This window comes from Lissotriton helveticus, chromosome 2_1, assembly GCF_964261635.1.
Source record: "Lissotriton helveticus chromosome 2_1, aLisHel1.1, whole genome shotgun sequence".
Classification (NCBI taxonomy): Eukaryota; Metazoa; Chordata; class Amphibia; order Caudata; family Salamandridae; genus Lissotriton; species Lissotriton helveticus.
In genome coordinates, this window is record NC_136059.1 from 986,992,164 (window position 1) to 987,008,384 (window position 16,221).

Genomic DNA, 16,221 nt, shown 5'->3' on the forward strand with positions numbered 1-16,221 from the left:
CAATTCAGGGTTCTCCCCTTCAGCCTCAGATCTGCACCAAGGATCTATAGAAAGATACTGGCTTCGGTAGAGGCTTTTCTAAGGAAACAGCACCAGGTTTTCCCTTACCTGGATGACTGGTTGCTAATGACTCCTACCAAGACTGCAGCCGAGAGGTCAGTGGCAGCTTGTACAAATCTGTTCAAAAGTCTGGGTCTTACCCTCCACAGAGAAAAATCTAATTTGTGCCCTTCCAAGAATGCCAAATTCCTGGGAGCCATATTGGACACATCCCTCAACAAGGCTTTTCAGTCAGTGGAAAGACAAACCAAACTGATGTCGATGGCCCATCTACTTGAAAAAATGTCACTTTCAGTTTGCCTCTACAAGTCCCTTCTGGCATCCATTTCATCCTGCATTCCTCTAATTCCTCACTGCAGGTTATGAATGCATCCTCTTCAGGAACAACTGGACTTACAGTGGAGACAAGTAGAAGGGTCTTTCGAGTACATGATCACGATCACTGTGCCAATGAAAGAAGCCGCTTCATGGTGGACTCACGAGGAGAACATTTCTCAAGATCTCTCCTTCATGGTCTCCCCAGCTCCTCATATTATTACAACAGATGCGTCTCTGGAGGGCTGAGGAGCGGTCTTGCAGGACTTCCAGATAAGTGGTCGATGGCTACCTCACCATCGTCTGTTGCACATCAATCTGCTGGAACTCAGAGCAATTCGCCTAGCCCTACAGGCTTTCCTCCCAAGAATAAAGGATTTGTCTATTCTAATAAGAACAGACACTACTATGGCCATGCATTGTATTATCAAGCAGGGCGGCACAAGATCTTGTCTGCTGTCGGCGGAAGCTCAAGCTGGTTGGGAATGGGCGATCCTGCATAGGGTCTCGCGAAAGGCGGAGCATCTCCAAGGGAATCTCAACGAGACAGCAGACAGTCACGAATGGGAACTGGACCAGAGAACTCTGAAGGAGTTTTTTCAACTATGGGGCAGACCGGCCATAGATCTCTTTGCTACACCGGAGAACAAGAAATGCTGGTTCTACGCAAGCTTGGCATCACCATCCGGGATCCTCGGGGAATGCGTTTTCGATGGCATGGTCAGGCGCCTTTGTTTACTCTTTTCACCCCATTTCCCTGATCCCAAGACTGCTCAGAAAGCTCAAAACGGAACCCTGCAAGATGATCCTAATAGCACCATCTTGACCTCGCCAGTACTGGTTCATGGAGCTTCTTCTCCTATCCTTGAAGCATCCGGTCCCTTTGAAACAGATTCCATCACTGCTGACGATTTCGCAGGGCCAAGTATTGCATCCGGATCCCTGATCCCTGCAATTATCAAGGTGGCTCCTGAGCACAGAGAGTTTCTCGACTTAAAGCTCTCTGCAGAATGTAGGGACATCCTGTCTCAGGCTCGTGCTCAAAGTACAAACAAAACCTACCAGATGAAGTGGAAGAGGTTTTGTCACTGGTGCCGGGAACCGGGAGTTCACCCTTTCTCTTCCTCAGTGCATGAAATTCTTCCTTACATTCTTTCCTTGGCTAAGGCGGGCCTGGCTCAATCGTCTATTAAAGTTCATCTCGCGGCCATCTTTCGCTTCAGATGGATATCCTCAGGCCATTCGCTCTGGTCAGCAGATATAAATAAACTGTTTATGAAAGGTCTTTTTCGAGTCTTCCCTCAAGTGAAGCCTCCTCTACCACTGTGGCAACTTAATCTGTTCTTGAACCAGCTCATGAAACATCCCTTCGAGACTATGCATAAGGCTAACTTAAAATTTCTCTCTTGGAAGGTGGCCCTTCTTCTAGCCTTGACATCAGCTAGAAGAGTCAGCGAGTTGCAGGCACTCACAATTCAGGAGCCCTATCTTCAATTTAAAAATGAAACGGTAGTACTCCGTACCAACTCAAAGTTCAACCCGAAGGTACCTTCAGACTTTCATTTAAATGAACCTGTGATACTTAAAACTTTTTCCCCTCAACCTACAACCCCGGCTGAGAGGTCACTTCACTCATTGGACATTCAGCGTTGCCTGAAGTTCTATCTTCAGAGATTTAAGGATTTTAGAAAGTCACCTCAGCTCTTTGTGGCTTACAGCGCCCCTCGTAAAGGATTTCCCCTTTCCAAACAGGGGATTTCACGGTGGATTTCCAGTTCTATTCCATATTGTCATCAAGCAGCTGGTAAGCCCCTTGAAGGGAAAGTCCGTGCTCACTCCACAAGGGTGATCTCTTCTTCTGCTGCCTTCTTTGCTGGGGTACCTATCCGGGACATCTGCAGAGCAGCGACCTGGGGTACCCATACCTTCACAAGACATTACTGCTTGAATTCTTCGTCGCTCAGCGACACTGCAGTGGGCCAAGCAGTCCTGAGGAACCTCTTTAAATAAGTGGTGAGCTTTCCCTCTCATCCCGCCTTCCTTTTCCTTCATGCCCTCTTTGCACATTCTTTGATACAATTGATTGCTTCTTGTTATTTCTGTATGCATATATGGGTATTTGATGCTAATTTGAGTGTTAGTAATATCTTTTATTTCACTACTTTTAAAAACTTTTTTTTTTTTTTAAAAGGAAAAAGAATGAGGTCTAAACTGCGAAATATGCTATATGTTTTTTCCAATCTTTAATCTTATTGATACATTATTGATCTCTGTTGAAAGTGATACAGGCAAAAAAACTTGCTCATGACTGCTAGCTCCTCTGATTCAAGCATGGGAATCTATGAAAGAGCCAGTAAGAAAACAAGTTACTTACCTGTAACTTTAGTTCTCCAGTATTAGAAACTTTCATAGATTCACATGCGACCCACCCTCCTCCCCAGGGAAAGCTCGACTTCTGCTTCTTTATGGTTATCCTGTGGCACTACAGCTACGAATATCTGATGGTCTGAGGTTCTCTCAGGAGGGTTCTGGAGGGTGAGGGTCATCTGATTAGTTGTTGATTTTATTTTTGCTCTTTTACAAAATGAGGTGGATATGTTACAAAACTAGATTGGGTCTAGGCCTAGTTTCTATTTGTTATGTTATGTTATTCAAGATTTATTAAGCGCACGGGCACCCAGAGGTTTCATGGCACTGCAGGAGAGAGAGATGGAAAGCAGTAACCTAATCGTGCGCTTGCTTTAATAACCAAGTCTTCAGTGCACCCCTGAATTCCAAAAGATTAGTGCATCTCCGGAGTGACAAGGGAAAAGAGTTGTAATGGTTTGTATTACTATTTTTTATATATACTGGGGACTCCCATCTCGTCGACGGGGAATGATTCAAGCATGGGAATCTATGAAAGTTTCCAATACTGGAGAACTAAAGTTACAGGTAAGTAACTTGTTTTCTTACTGGCTCTTTCACCTTGTTGGTAAAGTAATTTACCACTAGTGTTCCAGGCCCACAATTCTGGTGGACTTCAAATTGGATAGCCAGGATACTTTCTCTCGGCATTTCACTCTGGGATGATTACGAGGGTAAGCAGGCAAAGCTTACTTCAAGATATAGAGGGTTTTGGAAACTTAGATTTAATATCACACAGTAGATAACACAATAGCTTCTGTGTCTAATCAGTACTTTATAAAAAGGAAATGTCTAGCACCAGGTGAGTCAGGTTTGTAAAATAGTACGCTTAAAATATGATATACAAAGAAAATATGTAGGTAGGTCCTAGCTCATCTTGGCCTAAGTTAAAGTGCAAAATGTTGTAGCTGCCTCATGCTATTCACTATGAATATGGGGTGATTGTCCACATGAGGGCAGGGATAGTATTGCTAAGAATTTACTTTGAAGTAGATACCTTTAGTGCCAAAGGGTGTTGTTCATTAAAGGTGTCGCCTCTATAAAAAAGAAAATGTTTTAAGTCTCCTGTTAAAATGGGTTAACACTTAAAAAACACTAGAACTAAATGCAAACCCACAACCCAAACAAAAAGTTACTTGTCATCAAAACATGTGTTAAATTGGGTACTTCCGGTGGTGTCCTTGGTGAACTGGTGTATGGTTATTATTTCCCAGTGGAATGCCTGTTCAGTCTCCAGTGCCCTGTTAATGGTTCAAATGGACTGTTTTTTTTAATGGGACAGTGGAGAAAAAAAAGTTAGCCACTTCCTACTATGAATCTCGAGGAGTGCTTTTAAAGTTAGGAGGAGGACACACCTCAGAAACCACCAGTGGCAGTTGAAACTGCATGGTCATACAGTAGACTGTAGGTATCCACAGTAGTAACCTGCTACTAGCAGCAGGTTTATTTAATTACTTTTGGCTGTGATTTCAACCAGTTATATCTCTGAAACCATGAGGTCAGTAAGTGTGGTTCAAAGAGTTCTTGAATCAGGGAGACCTTCTTTATACAATGAAACCACACACCAAGGGATGGAGACTGATGGTCTTTTGGTCTAGCTAGAGCTACGGGTTTCAAGAACTCATAGTTAACGGATAGTCCTTCCGGTCAACTGGGCTATGTGTTGTCTTCATAGAATTCTATGACTCCTGGCTGGCTCAGTCCTTCTCTTGTGCAGGGAGGTCTCTCTATTTTCAAGACCAAACTGCAAGGCAAGTCTGTAGACTTCCCCAATAAAGGTGGTCTGGGGGAGAGCTGCAACCATGCTGAGGTTTGCCTTCCTAGAATCTTGACTTATTACTTATGGTGATGTGTAAGCCTCCTCTGTGTCCATCAAAAACAGTACTTACTCTCCTCTGATGACCGTGGGGGACTTGCAGAGCCAAACAGAAGTTGCACTTTATTAAAAAAAAAAAAAAGCTCCTCCACACATGTGGATGCTTTTTTCTTGAGGTTGCTGGTTAGATTTGCAAGTTTCTTTCCGTAGTATCCACCATGAATTAAATGGGCTGCCTCGGGTGTTTTGTGAATTCATCTGAAGCTCTGGTGTAAGATAAGTTGACAAAACAAAGTGACTCAGCTGACTACCTTCTCCACCAGGAACATCATTTTAACTGAGGTGGGGGGGGGGGGGTGGAGGGGCAGAGTGTGAGATTTACGGGCTCAGAATTCTGAGCTGGACATAATCTGCCAAGCACAAAGGACACCACTGTCTTGTGCAACATTGGGATCAATTGCCCCATTGTGCGTCATTTGGGATCCATTGGCCAAAGCACTCACCAGTCCATTCACACCTAGACAAACCTGTACCCTCTGCAGGTAGCTTTCGTACATATCCAAGATGTTATGAAAGCTGAGGAACCTTGATACAGGAACTTAATATACCTTTTCCAGGGAAGCAGCTCTAGGCACTTTCTCCAGAGTGGTACTGGTTAAAGGTTGCATGCTTTTTACTGTAAACATGCTGCCAGCAGTGTCAGGCACTGTACAACCAATCTCCATTTGGCTTTATCTATAACATCAGGGTTCTGTTTGAACATCAACAAAACTCTTTAAAGTGTGATCTGTGTGTATATTTGCATAATTTGTGAGCTAGGGACATATCACACAAGGCTTTCTAGAAACTGGGTGCGCAAAGCTCTAGGAAAGTAGCATTACAGTGGCATGCCCAAACATTGGGTGGATCGGTAGCTACGTTTCAGAACAGCTTTTCAAAAAATACAATCTAAAGAAAGGTCTGACTCCGAAAGGGAGATTAAAATTAAACTTTAACACAACATGAAGGTTTATTACATATTTTCAAGGTACAATACAGAAAATAGTAAATTCCGATACAGCGGTAATCTCATTGAATTATATAAAATTAATTTGCCATAGTAGCCATGAAATGCAGAGTAATATAGTAGTGGTCAAAAACCAGAGAAATGCTAAGACAAGTGTGCCGCAAAATCTGTAAGAAATAGTACATCATACCTAGAGGCTCCAGAAGGGTCTTCAAAAAGTTCTCTCACCCCCAAATTCTAGAGCTAAATACAGTTTTCTTGCATAGACAATGACAGAAAACTGCAATGTCAGCATAGCATGATTATTTCTCCAACAAATCACATTTTCATAGTTTTAACTGTCACACAAACCCTCTCACCTTAGCACTAACTAACCTGCTCAGGGATCTTGATTCACCCCTTCTGACCTAATGTCATCCAGAAATTTTAGAGCAAACTAGTTACATTAACAACAGTGTACCATTGTAAATTAATTCAATACAGTGTGCGCGGAACACCATGCTGAAAGACCATGAATTTTATTGTGAAAAGGTTTCCTCCAGCAGGCTCGTTAAGAACAGTCTAATTCACAAATACACAATACATGTTTTGCTGCACATAGTGTTAAGCAAGAAATAAATGGAATGAACATCATAATACAGCATCCTTTTTGAGCAAGATGACGTTGAGATCTAATTGAGACCTAGTTAACCTAAGCCAGAAAAACACACTTTAGCCACATCTTAATGATTTTGTTACAATTGCAATAGCTCCATCTCAGTATGTACATGTGAATTGAGGTGCAGAATGACTAATATTAATGCACATTTTAGTTTAAACATATCAGAGCGCCCTCAAAACATACAATGGTAAATGTTGCGGGTTAAATAAAGGCATGCATACGATTTCGTACGATTTTGTATTGCTCCTGATCTACAGTTTTATATCATTTAATTTGTAATTCAGTTACGAGATTATTTGGCAATTTTTAGGGCTCGGCTATAACGCGCTTGAAAAGCGCGTTCTCGCCAGAGAACTATAGTCGGCGCCTCAGCAGTCTGAGAACGACGAAGGGAGACAAGACCTGGCCGCGCGCAGCGTTTTCCCATAGGATAACGTTGTGCGCGCGGCCAGGTCTTGTATCCAGAGCATGCGAATGCAGGCCGGGTCGCGACGCGCGCCTGCTGGTATGCAAGGGGAGTCTGCATACCAGCGCGCGCCGCTAATAACACACACGCCTGCCGAACCGTTCTGCAAATTCCTCAGCGGGTTGTGTCTTGGAATGAGCACGTGCCCACTTCCTCTTACACCACGAGCACCGCGCTTTGAGAGATGCGCCAATGACTGAAAGTGATGGAAGCCTCCCTCTACATGCCCCCCAGCGCCAAAGACTATAGTGAACGGGAAGACTATCGCCATCTAGAAAAGGAAGCATGTTATTCCACTGAAGCCCATTTCTAGGCGCAGACAGCCGAGGGCTAGTGAAGCACGAAGCTCTACCTACCTCGCCAACTCTTAAACGCCAGCCTGCCTTTGCCATTAACATTTACAGTTCCAGAAACACAAAATGCAAGCAGTGCAGATACAGAGGCCGAGCAGATCTCGGAAGCTAGCATGCAAGAAAACATCTGGATTAGTTCAAAGAGCCACAGAAGAATTGCATACATGAAAAGGAACACATCCTCCCCTCCGGCCGGGCCGCTGGGAGCAGCGCCGAGCTTTGAAGCCTGAAGGCAAGCACGCATTCCTCCTGTGCGGCTCTCGTATAACACCCCCAGTTACCGTTCCGAGGAAGGGCTACGTCAGCATGGGCCAGAAGCAAGGTCAGGGCTAAGCTCCGTCGTTACTGGACACCACTTGATGAAGTTACTACTCTGGCTCGCTCGTCACGTCTTTCAAAGGCCACTTTAAGAAACAGAGTACTATACTTCTGCAGTGCTGCATGGCCCCTCTTTCCAGAAGTCCTGGGAAACGTCAGTTTGAGGTGTGCAGGACTAGGCTTGAAAAGTGCAAGGGGCCCCAATGCATCCTCCCAGAGAGTTCGACTGGACAGCAGAACTGTGCTCCGTGTTGGTCTCTCACATGTTCACACAACTAGTGTCTTCCTGTGGTCTTGGAACTATATATCTCAGTCCATTTAGGAGCCGACAATGGCACTCCCCCTACCACTACGTATAGGAGCAGGTTACAAATGCACTCGCCTACAATGTCAAAGTAGTCCAACCAACCAATACAGAGCTCAATACTCCGTTTCATTTTTCAGAGCATGAGCTAGTCACTTCCCAACTGATCCCACACCCACATCCCAGCTTTGCCAACCAATTGTCTTTTTACCTTCCCAAAGGCCCTTAACATTCAGCTCTAGTACTGATCGCCTGTAAGCCCCAAACCATTTCAAACAGGGCTAGATCACAAATCTCACTTGCAATCCACACACTAACTGGCCTCCCACCAACTTTACTGACATTCTGCAGGAGCGGACTTGAAAATGTCACCATCACTGCTTAAATTTAGAGCTAGAGTGGACTCGCCCCGGCATTACAAACGAGTAAATCTCAACTTTGAATGCCCTGCATGCTCCTAATGTTACAACCATTCCACACAGGCACTGTCTACACCATCTTTGCCAATCAGTCCAAACGTAATGTAAGAGATTTCCCATAGCATGTTGCTATTTTCAGTGGATCTGAAAAATTCCAGCGCGCGCCGCTGATAACACACACGCCTGCCGAACCGTTCTGCAAATTCCTCAGCGGGTTGTGTATTGAAATGAGCATGTGCCCCCTTCCTCTTACACCACGAGCACCGCGCTTTGAGAGAGGCGCCAATGACTAAATGGGCATGGAGATGGTCTTGTCCTCCGAGGTGAGCCGCCCCTACAGCGACCTGAGTAGAGGTAGAATCGGCGTTTCGACCACCGCACCCTTTGGTGAGCCTCACGATGCACGGCCTGGGTGTGTAGAGAGAGATGTCCACGGTTTTTTGAAGTGACTGTGCGAAGTAACCGGGTACATGGCTATTTCTGTGCCTGGCAGACCGCACGCTCTTTGCCCTGTGGGGAAACGATATATTAAGGCAGGTCCGAGGACTGGTAGAGCCGGGTCTTCCGGCTATGTGGCAACCACTTTAATGTTTGGGGTGCTGATTGCAGGCGTGCCTGGAGAGCCGGTTTAGCATCAATGAGCCCCATTCATGGCCTGCAGTACCTCGAGCTGTCCAACGCCTACGGCTGAACCCCGCCCGCAGCACGCCCCGTGCACCTGTGCTGCAGCCTACGGGTGTCTCTGCTTGCCTGCAGCGCTGAACCCCGCCCGCAGCACGCCCGTGCACCTGTGCTGCAGCCTCCTGGTGTCAATGCTTGCCTGCCATTGCTGAACCACGCACGCAGCACGCCCGGTGCACCTGTGCTGCAGCCTCCTGGTGTCACTGCTTGCCTGCAGCGCTGAACGCCGCCCGCAGCACTACGTATGAACACCAGCCCTCCCCTGCGCACCCCCGGCAGCTGCAGCCCTGGCACCCACTGATACTCTGCCAGGGTACCTCGTCCCTGGCCTACGGCCGCCAACTCGTGGATATTCAAGACTTTATATATTCATTTCGCTTTTGTAAGCACTCTTATACCCAGGAGGGTTTCTTTGCGCTGGACACTGCACATGCATTTCGGACTCGACTTCCAGAACCCTGTGCTTCTCCAGTTGGGCCCGCGCAATAGCTCCGCCAGTTCTTTTCAAGCCTGCCCGGGACAACACCACTGCCATCCACACACGGACACCACCACTGCCATCCACACACGGACACCACCACTGCCATCCACACACAGACACCACCACTGCCATCCACACACGGACACCACCACTGCCATCCACACACGGACACCACCACTGCCATGCACACAGGGACACCACCACTGCCATACACACACGGATACCACCACTGGCATACACACACGGACACCACCACTGCCGTACACATACGGACACCACCACTGCCGTGCACACACACGCACACCACCACTGCCGTGCCCACATGGACACCACCACTGCCATGCACACACGGACACCACCACTGCCATGCACACACGGACACCACCACTGCCATGCACACACGGACACCACCACTGCCATGCACACACGGACACCACCACTGCCATGCACACACGGACACCATCACTCCCATGCACACACGGACACCACCCGTGCTTAATTTGTAAAAAAAAAAATGCCAGGGCTTTCATTTGTAAAAAATTAAGTGAAAGGGCACTCGTCAGGAGGGTAATGTAGTTTGGCATACACATTACGCGACTTTGCGCTATTGGCATTGTAAATGACAATGACTTTTATTAATGTTTTTGTTTTTAAAACATAAATAAAAGACCTTGTCATTTACAATGTCAAGATCTTAAACTCGCGTTCATTTACAATACTAATAGCTCTAACTTTTGCAATGCCGAGACCGTTGCATTGTAAATGCTTGTTTTATTTTCATACATCCTTCATTGTAAGGGAAGGCAATTATAGACCAGGTCTGATTTGTTTATGTTGTGGTGGTAATTTATTTTATTTATTTAAAAGGTTTTATATAGCGCTGGCTAGACCCGGAGGTATCGGAGCGCTTTACATGAGTATCAGACCATAATTGCAGGTTACATTGTTACAAAGGTTACACAGTTAATAGAGCCTGGCAACATAGTGACAAGTAAGGTTGAAACAAACAAAAAGAACATATACGTAAGGGAAAGAGAAGGCAATGAAAGAAATTCAGGGAAGGAGTGGGGATAAGAGCAGGGGAAGTAGACCGAGAATGGAGGAGGGGAGGGTGAGAGACACAGCATGGAAAGAGGAGGGGGAGGGTGACAGGAACACAAACCGGTAGACGAGTCAGAGCTGCGTCCAAAGTCTAGTAAGCTGTGATCCCAGGGGAAGTGGTATAATTTCCCCATTTCTGTTGTGAGAGGCTCCCTATACGCAGTGGACTTTCTCAAAGGGGTCTCTGAGACTCCAAGGCCTACATACTGGATCCTTCCCCAAAAAGGGGAGAGGGAGTGCTTTGGCAAGGGGTGCCATACCATATCTCAACTGTGAGTGGCTCCCTAGGCGCTGTGGACTCTCTCAGCGGGTTCGCTGAGACTCCAGAGTGTAAATATTGGATCTTTCCCCAACAAGGGGACAAGGAGTGCTTAGTCAAAGGGCACAAAAGGACAGGGGGCTAGGCGGTGTAGCGGGCAAGGGGAAAGATTCAGGTGAGAGGGGATAGGAGCAAAGGAAGTAGACAAAGAAAGAAAGAGTGCTACATGGGAACAGATAGATAGGAGACAAGGGAAAAGCTAAGTTATAGAAATATGATGGGGGGGGGGGGGGGGTGAGTCAGGGATACAGGGAGAAAAACTGTGCCCAAAGTCCGGCTGGGTAGGTGACGGTCAGGGGATGAACCAAGGCTGAACTCCTCAATAGCTGAACAGAGCAGCTCCACCAGGCATCGGACATAGTGCTCGGACTCTGCTGTCAGGATGGAGATCAGGAGTACTCAGAGATTGTCAGATTTGAGTGGGGGCGGGGAGAAACCATGGTCCGAATGAATTCTAGATGCCATCTTGCGGTCAGGCACAGTCCTGGTAGGATTATGTTAGGTAGAGTTCAGTTAGGACTCTTGAAAGACAAGTCACTTGATATGGATCACACGTCGGGCTTCCTACCGAGAGCATCTCAACAGTGGAACCACCATCTCAGGTATCAGTGAACAGGTCAGTCCAGGCAGATCAGATTCATGCACATCCAAAGGAGATTGTTTTAAATGTTTAAATGTCAATGGCATACAATGTGGATTCTGCACACAAGCGCATGCATCCTCTTTATATTAGGGTTCTGGCCATGCACCTGACTGTAATGGAAGCCGCCATTTTAGGTCCTGGCATCAGGAATCAGGCGGGAAGGATCGGTAGACTACCGTGAACAGAGCACAATGAAAGAGAGATGTAAGCTACCTATCCACGTTTTCCTTTCTTATTGATACCACCTTGTATATCCGCTTTGCGAGTCCGTTGTCAGGACTCGTACAGGGAACATATTCGCGGTGTTAGCTGCCATCTTAGGTACGAGGTCAGTCAAAACGGACTCCTATTCCTCCAAGGGAGATTTCCCAATCTGCTTTCTCTTAGCAAGCCTTATTGAATGTTTTAATGTCACTTGCACACACTGGCGTACAATGTAAGATCACGGAATTCGTTGTAACGTCATACATTCGCCTGCAAGTGACCAGGCTAGTGTTGTCACTGTGGAAGGAAACAAGTCTCTAGGTACGAAATGACTTCCTGCAGATAAAAAGCCCTTTGTGGATTAAAGTGAGAGCAGTGTACTTGTTGATGCTCAGTCGTTTTTTTCTCCTCATTCATGTGTTTGATTGCAGTCTGTCAAGCTTCTACCCAGACCGACTTTACTTTTTATGGTCTGGCTTGGCAGGCGCAGCTGTCGTCAGATAGTTATATGAGAACACCAAGAGAAGGTGCTTTGGCTCCACCGGCATGTTGGGAATCGGGAGTACATGTTTTGCTTGGGCAGAATTTGTGTTTTCCACAAAAAGAGGTTGTTCTCCACAGAGCTATGATAATTTTGTTTATCCAGCTGCCTGAGGTTGAACTTTTCAGGGGCACGTACTATTTTAAATTGTCGTTAATAACCAGATGTTTTATGGTGTTTTCAAGCGACAGCTGCACACGTGGGTGGGGGCAGTCATTAACCTAAATGCATTGTTAGGTCTGGCTTGACAGTACAACTGTCACCTGCCCTTTAAACCTTCCCCAATATTATTCTACTTGCTTCTATACAAATACATATCCATTCCCGCGCTACTTGTAATACTTCAAATTACCATACAACATTCTTTGAAAGTCAGACTTATTGGCATTGCCAGTGCTTGTTTTTATGTCGGGTTACTGTTTCCTCATGTTACCAGTTCTTCATAAGGTATAATAGAAAGTACAGAGATAGGCGACAGTCTCCTTTAGTCCGTGGCTTTCATGTGTTTTCATGGTTTACCATAGGTTTTGGCAATGAGGCATCAAGTGCTCCTATAGACCGCACTTGTGATACGTTCATATACAGTGTAATTGAGTCCGTGTTTATTCTTAAATCATTTACTTTGCCACTGCAAGAACATTTTAATTGATGGTTATAGGAAGCTGGCTCTTTATACAGTATACCAAAAAGAGGTAAATTGTCCAAAGAGTCGAGGTATCCCTTACAAGTGGACAGAGGCTTTCTCTAGCAATTCCAAGACGCTCTTTTACGGGATGTTGTGGCTGAGCAGCTTTAGGCTTCTCAGAAAGGCGTGTTAGACATCTACAATACACACCCAGTCAATAAATGGTACCTACGGCTCAATAATGAGATACACACCAATTTATAGAAATAACACATATCTCTATGTATATTGAAGTACCAAAATCATTACGATCAGGTAGGTATGTTTCGAAATAGAAATATTTGTAGTTTTCAAAAAGCAACAGAGTGACATTTCTGAAGCGGTAATGTTATCCTACGGAGGAAAGACATACACTACATATAGGTACCTCACAGCAATTACGGGTCAAATCGTCTGGATTTAAGGTAAGTAGGGGGCAAAGTCCAAGGCAGCACCAACAGGTCACCTCAGGGCGTCCAGGTGCAGGGGTGCAATATAGCATCAGGTCCACAATGTTAGTCAATGTTGATCGTAGGCAGACTGGCCGGCAGGATTTGCGCCAAGTCAGTTGCTTTTCTTCTGTTCTTGCTTTTTGTGACTCTTCAGCGTCTGTCTTCTCCTTTTAGGTCAGCAGGATCTGATTTTGTGGTGCTGGGGCCTCCCCCAAAAACTAGATTCAGGGGCGGTAGGGGAGTGTACCATGATAGCCAGTGGGCTACTTACCCCTGTGGTCACTACGCACCCTATATGACTACTTCCTGTCTCAGAGTTCCTAATTCTGCCATCACCAAGATGGCAGACTTTCAAATTTTATCTACACATCAAGTAACCTTAGGGGTGGCACAAGCCTAAGGGTGGACACACCTCTGACTACTAATTTTCCCGTGTGTCCAGGTGCTAAATATGCCCTTGGTGATGGGGGTTGGCATTCCCTCCTGAAGGAATCCAGATTTGCATACCAAAGACAGTTGGCTCTTTGGAGCTCCCTGCCTTGGAATGCTAATTTATGTTTAATCCTGTGGGAGGGGTGTAACCCCCCCCCTCCTGCCAGAGCAGGCTTTGCTCCTGACCTCCTGAGAACGTCAGCCCTCACCCATGGGGTCAGAAACTCATTCGTTGGTGGTGACAGGCTGGTCGAGAGCAGTTGCCAGCACATTAGTAGTTGGTAGGTTTTCAGGGGGCACCTCTAAGATGCCCTCTGGGTGCATGTACTAATAAATCTATCACTGGAATCAGTGTGGACTTATTAGTGCAAGATGTTTGATACAAAACATCTTTCGTTTCAGTGAAGCCATCATGTAGCTGGGGAACTCCTTTTTTTACCAGTGCCCATCACATGTACTTAAAATTACTTCCCTATTCACTTGTATTGTCATTAATTTAACTGGCCAGCACAGGGGCATATCTGCTCAAGCAGTTATGCCCACACATGTAGTATAGTGTGCCGTACTTTAGGGCTGTTAGGCCTGCTGTATGTGTGCTTTGCCTATACTGCATGCAGTGTCTGTATGCATTGCACGCAGGTCTGTGTGCCTTGTTGTGCTTTCACTTTTATCTGCACCAAGACTGGCAGCCTGCAAGGCAGTCTGCATGGGTTTGGTGAGGGGTCCCTTAGAGTGGCACAATTCATGCTGAAGCCCTTAGGGACCCTCTTCAGTACCTCACGCCCTAGGTACCACAGGTACCATTTATTAAGGTCTTACAGAGGGTGCTAAAGGTGCTGCCAATTGGGGAAACAACTGCACAGTTTAGGGAAAGTGATCTGCCACTAGGGGCCTGGTCAGCAGGGACCCAGTGCCCTTCCTTTCAAAATTGCACCGAATACCAGGCAAAAAGTGGGGGCGAGCATGTCAAAAAGGGTCACTTTTCTACAATGGTTAAATATCTAGGTTTTATTCAAGAAGTACTTACAGGTTCGCTAACTTAGCCTGTTATAGGGGTCTGTTCACAAATATACTTTCATGTATATTTGCTCTACTTTGCAGTCATAATACCATGTTGGATGTAAAGCTTTGCTTCTTGTTAACATAGGATTTCCAAATGAGATAACAAATACTCACACATTAGCACAGTTTTTTGAGGGTTCTAATAGTGCTTTAAATAAGTTTTTCTTTCTAGAACATCTAGGTGCAGTACATACAAACTCGCCCTATGATTAAAAAATACTCAGTCTCACAATAGACAGACATTTTAGCTTTGTCAGTGCTTGTTTGCTCTGTGATACTTCTGTGGTGCATCTAATTAACTGGTGAATAAACATTGTGCAATAAACAGCAAAGGATAGACCTAGTTTACATTACATTGTAGTTGCTAACTTTAAAACATGCAAAATGATCTCTCTTCACTTTTTTCCGCTTAGTATTAATCCTCAAACCTTCTTTTTTATGACAGACTATCAGCCAAAACCGATCCCCAAAATCTTTCTCCATCCTAGTCCTGAAGACGAAGAAATATATGGGTATGTTGACATGATAAAATCTGGTGTTTGATAAATGTTATGTATTGCTTTGTGTCAAATAGATAGGGCCGAGATGGACAAAGCAAGAAAAAAATGTGGAATTTGTTTTTATATACATTGCACATTTTCAGAAGTTGTGTTTGAGGGTGTGCTCTATGGCCATCCAAGATAGTTTCGTGGGTGTAGTCATAATCAACTGTGGCTAAATCTTCCTAATAAATTGGATCTAATGGATAAATTATTTTGAGATTTACTCCTGTCCCTGAGGCAAAGCAAGAATAACTGTTACAGGTAAATGATGCGTTCATTGTTCAGTAATGAAATGCTAGATTATGTGCATAGCTTTAATTGTCTCAATTACATAGATGATTCAGCTGACTATGTTGTATCCCATCAGTATCTTAGGGGTACTGAGGCAGTTCAGAATAGAGGTTCCTCTGGCAGATGACACTGAATCCTGCTTCCCATTGACTTCTTTCAAAGCGGAATAGGGGCTGGTGGACTGTCTTCAAGAACTCGGGAATCCACTATTAAAGAGAGAGGAACTCTAATGTAAAAGTTCTGCATCTAGCCTCGGTATAGCGCTTTGAAGGTGGTGAGTTCTGCCAGGAGAGAGTAGGTTTGCCTAGGTAGTGTGAGGAAAGGAAATCTTCGCACTCAAATGAAACAGGATAACTGAGGGGTCACTTAAAACATCTGGCTCCCTCCAGTTTTCTGCCGATGATGAGTGGCTTCAGTATGCTGGAGAACTAGAGTCTTACCTGAAATAAGACCTGCCATGCTTTTGCTGGTACCAGGTTGGAGTTAAAAGAGCTTTGTGAAACATGTGACACCATTATTGTAGTTGACCTTGAATCTGTACATCTTTGTGCAGCACATCTCATTTTATTGATAACAGCCTTTCTGTCTTTGAAACCACACCCCTGCTCCTTAACAGTACGTAATCTTCTCTAGTCTGTCTATTCATTCCACCAACAATGAACTCACATACCCCCCAATAATAAC

General features: G+C 45.3%; 1 protein-coding gene across 4 annotated transcripts in view; it reads left to right on the top strand.

Moving 5' to 3' along the window:
• Positions 1–16,221, top strand: part of LOC144818378 (tight junction protein 2-like) — a 438,051-nt gene that overhangs the window by 324,897 nt on the left and 96,933 nt on the right. For all 4 annotated transcript variants that reach the window (XM_078675742.1, XM_078675743.1, XM_078675740.1 and 1 more), the window contains one exon: positions 15,150–15,216. In XM_078675742.1, coding sequence (XP_078531868.1) covers positions 15,150–15,216 — 67 coding nt within the window. The remainder of the gene's footprint in view (positions 1–15,149; positions 15,217–16,221) is intronic.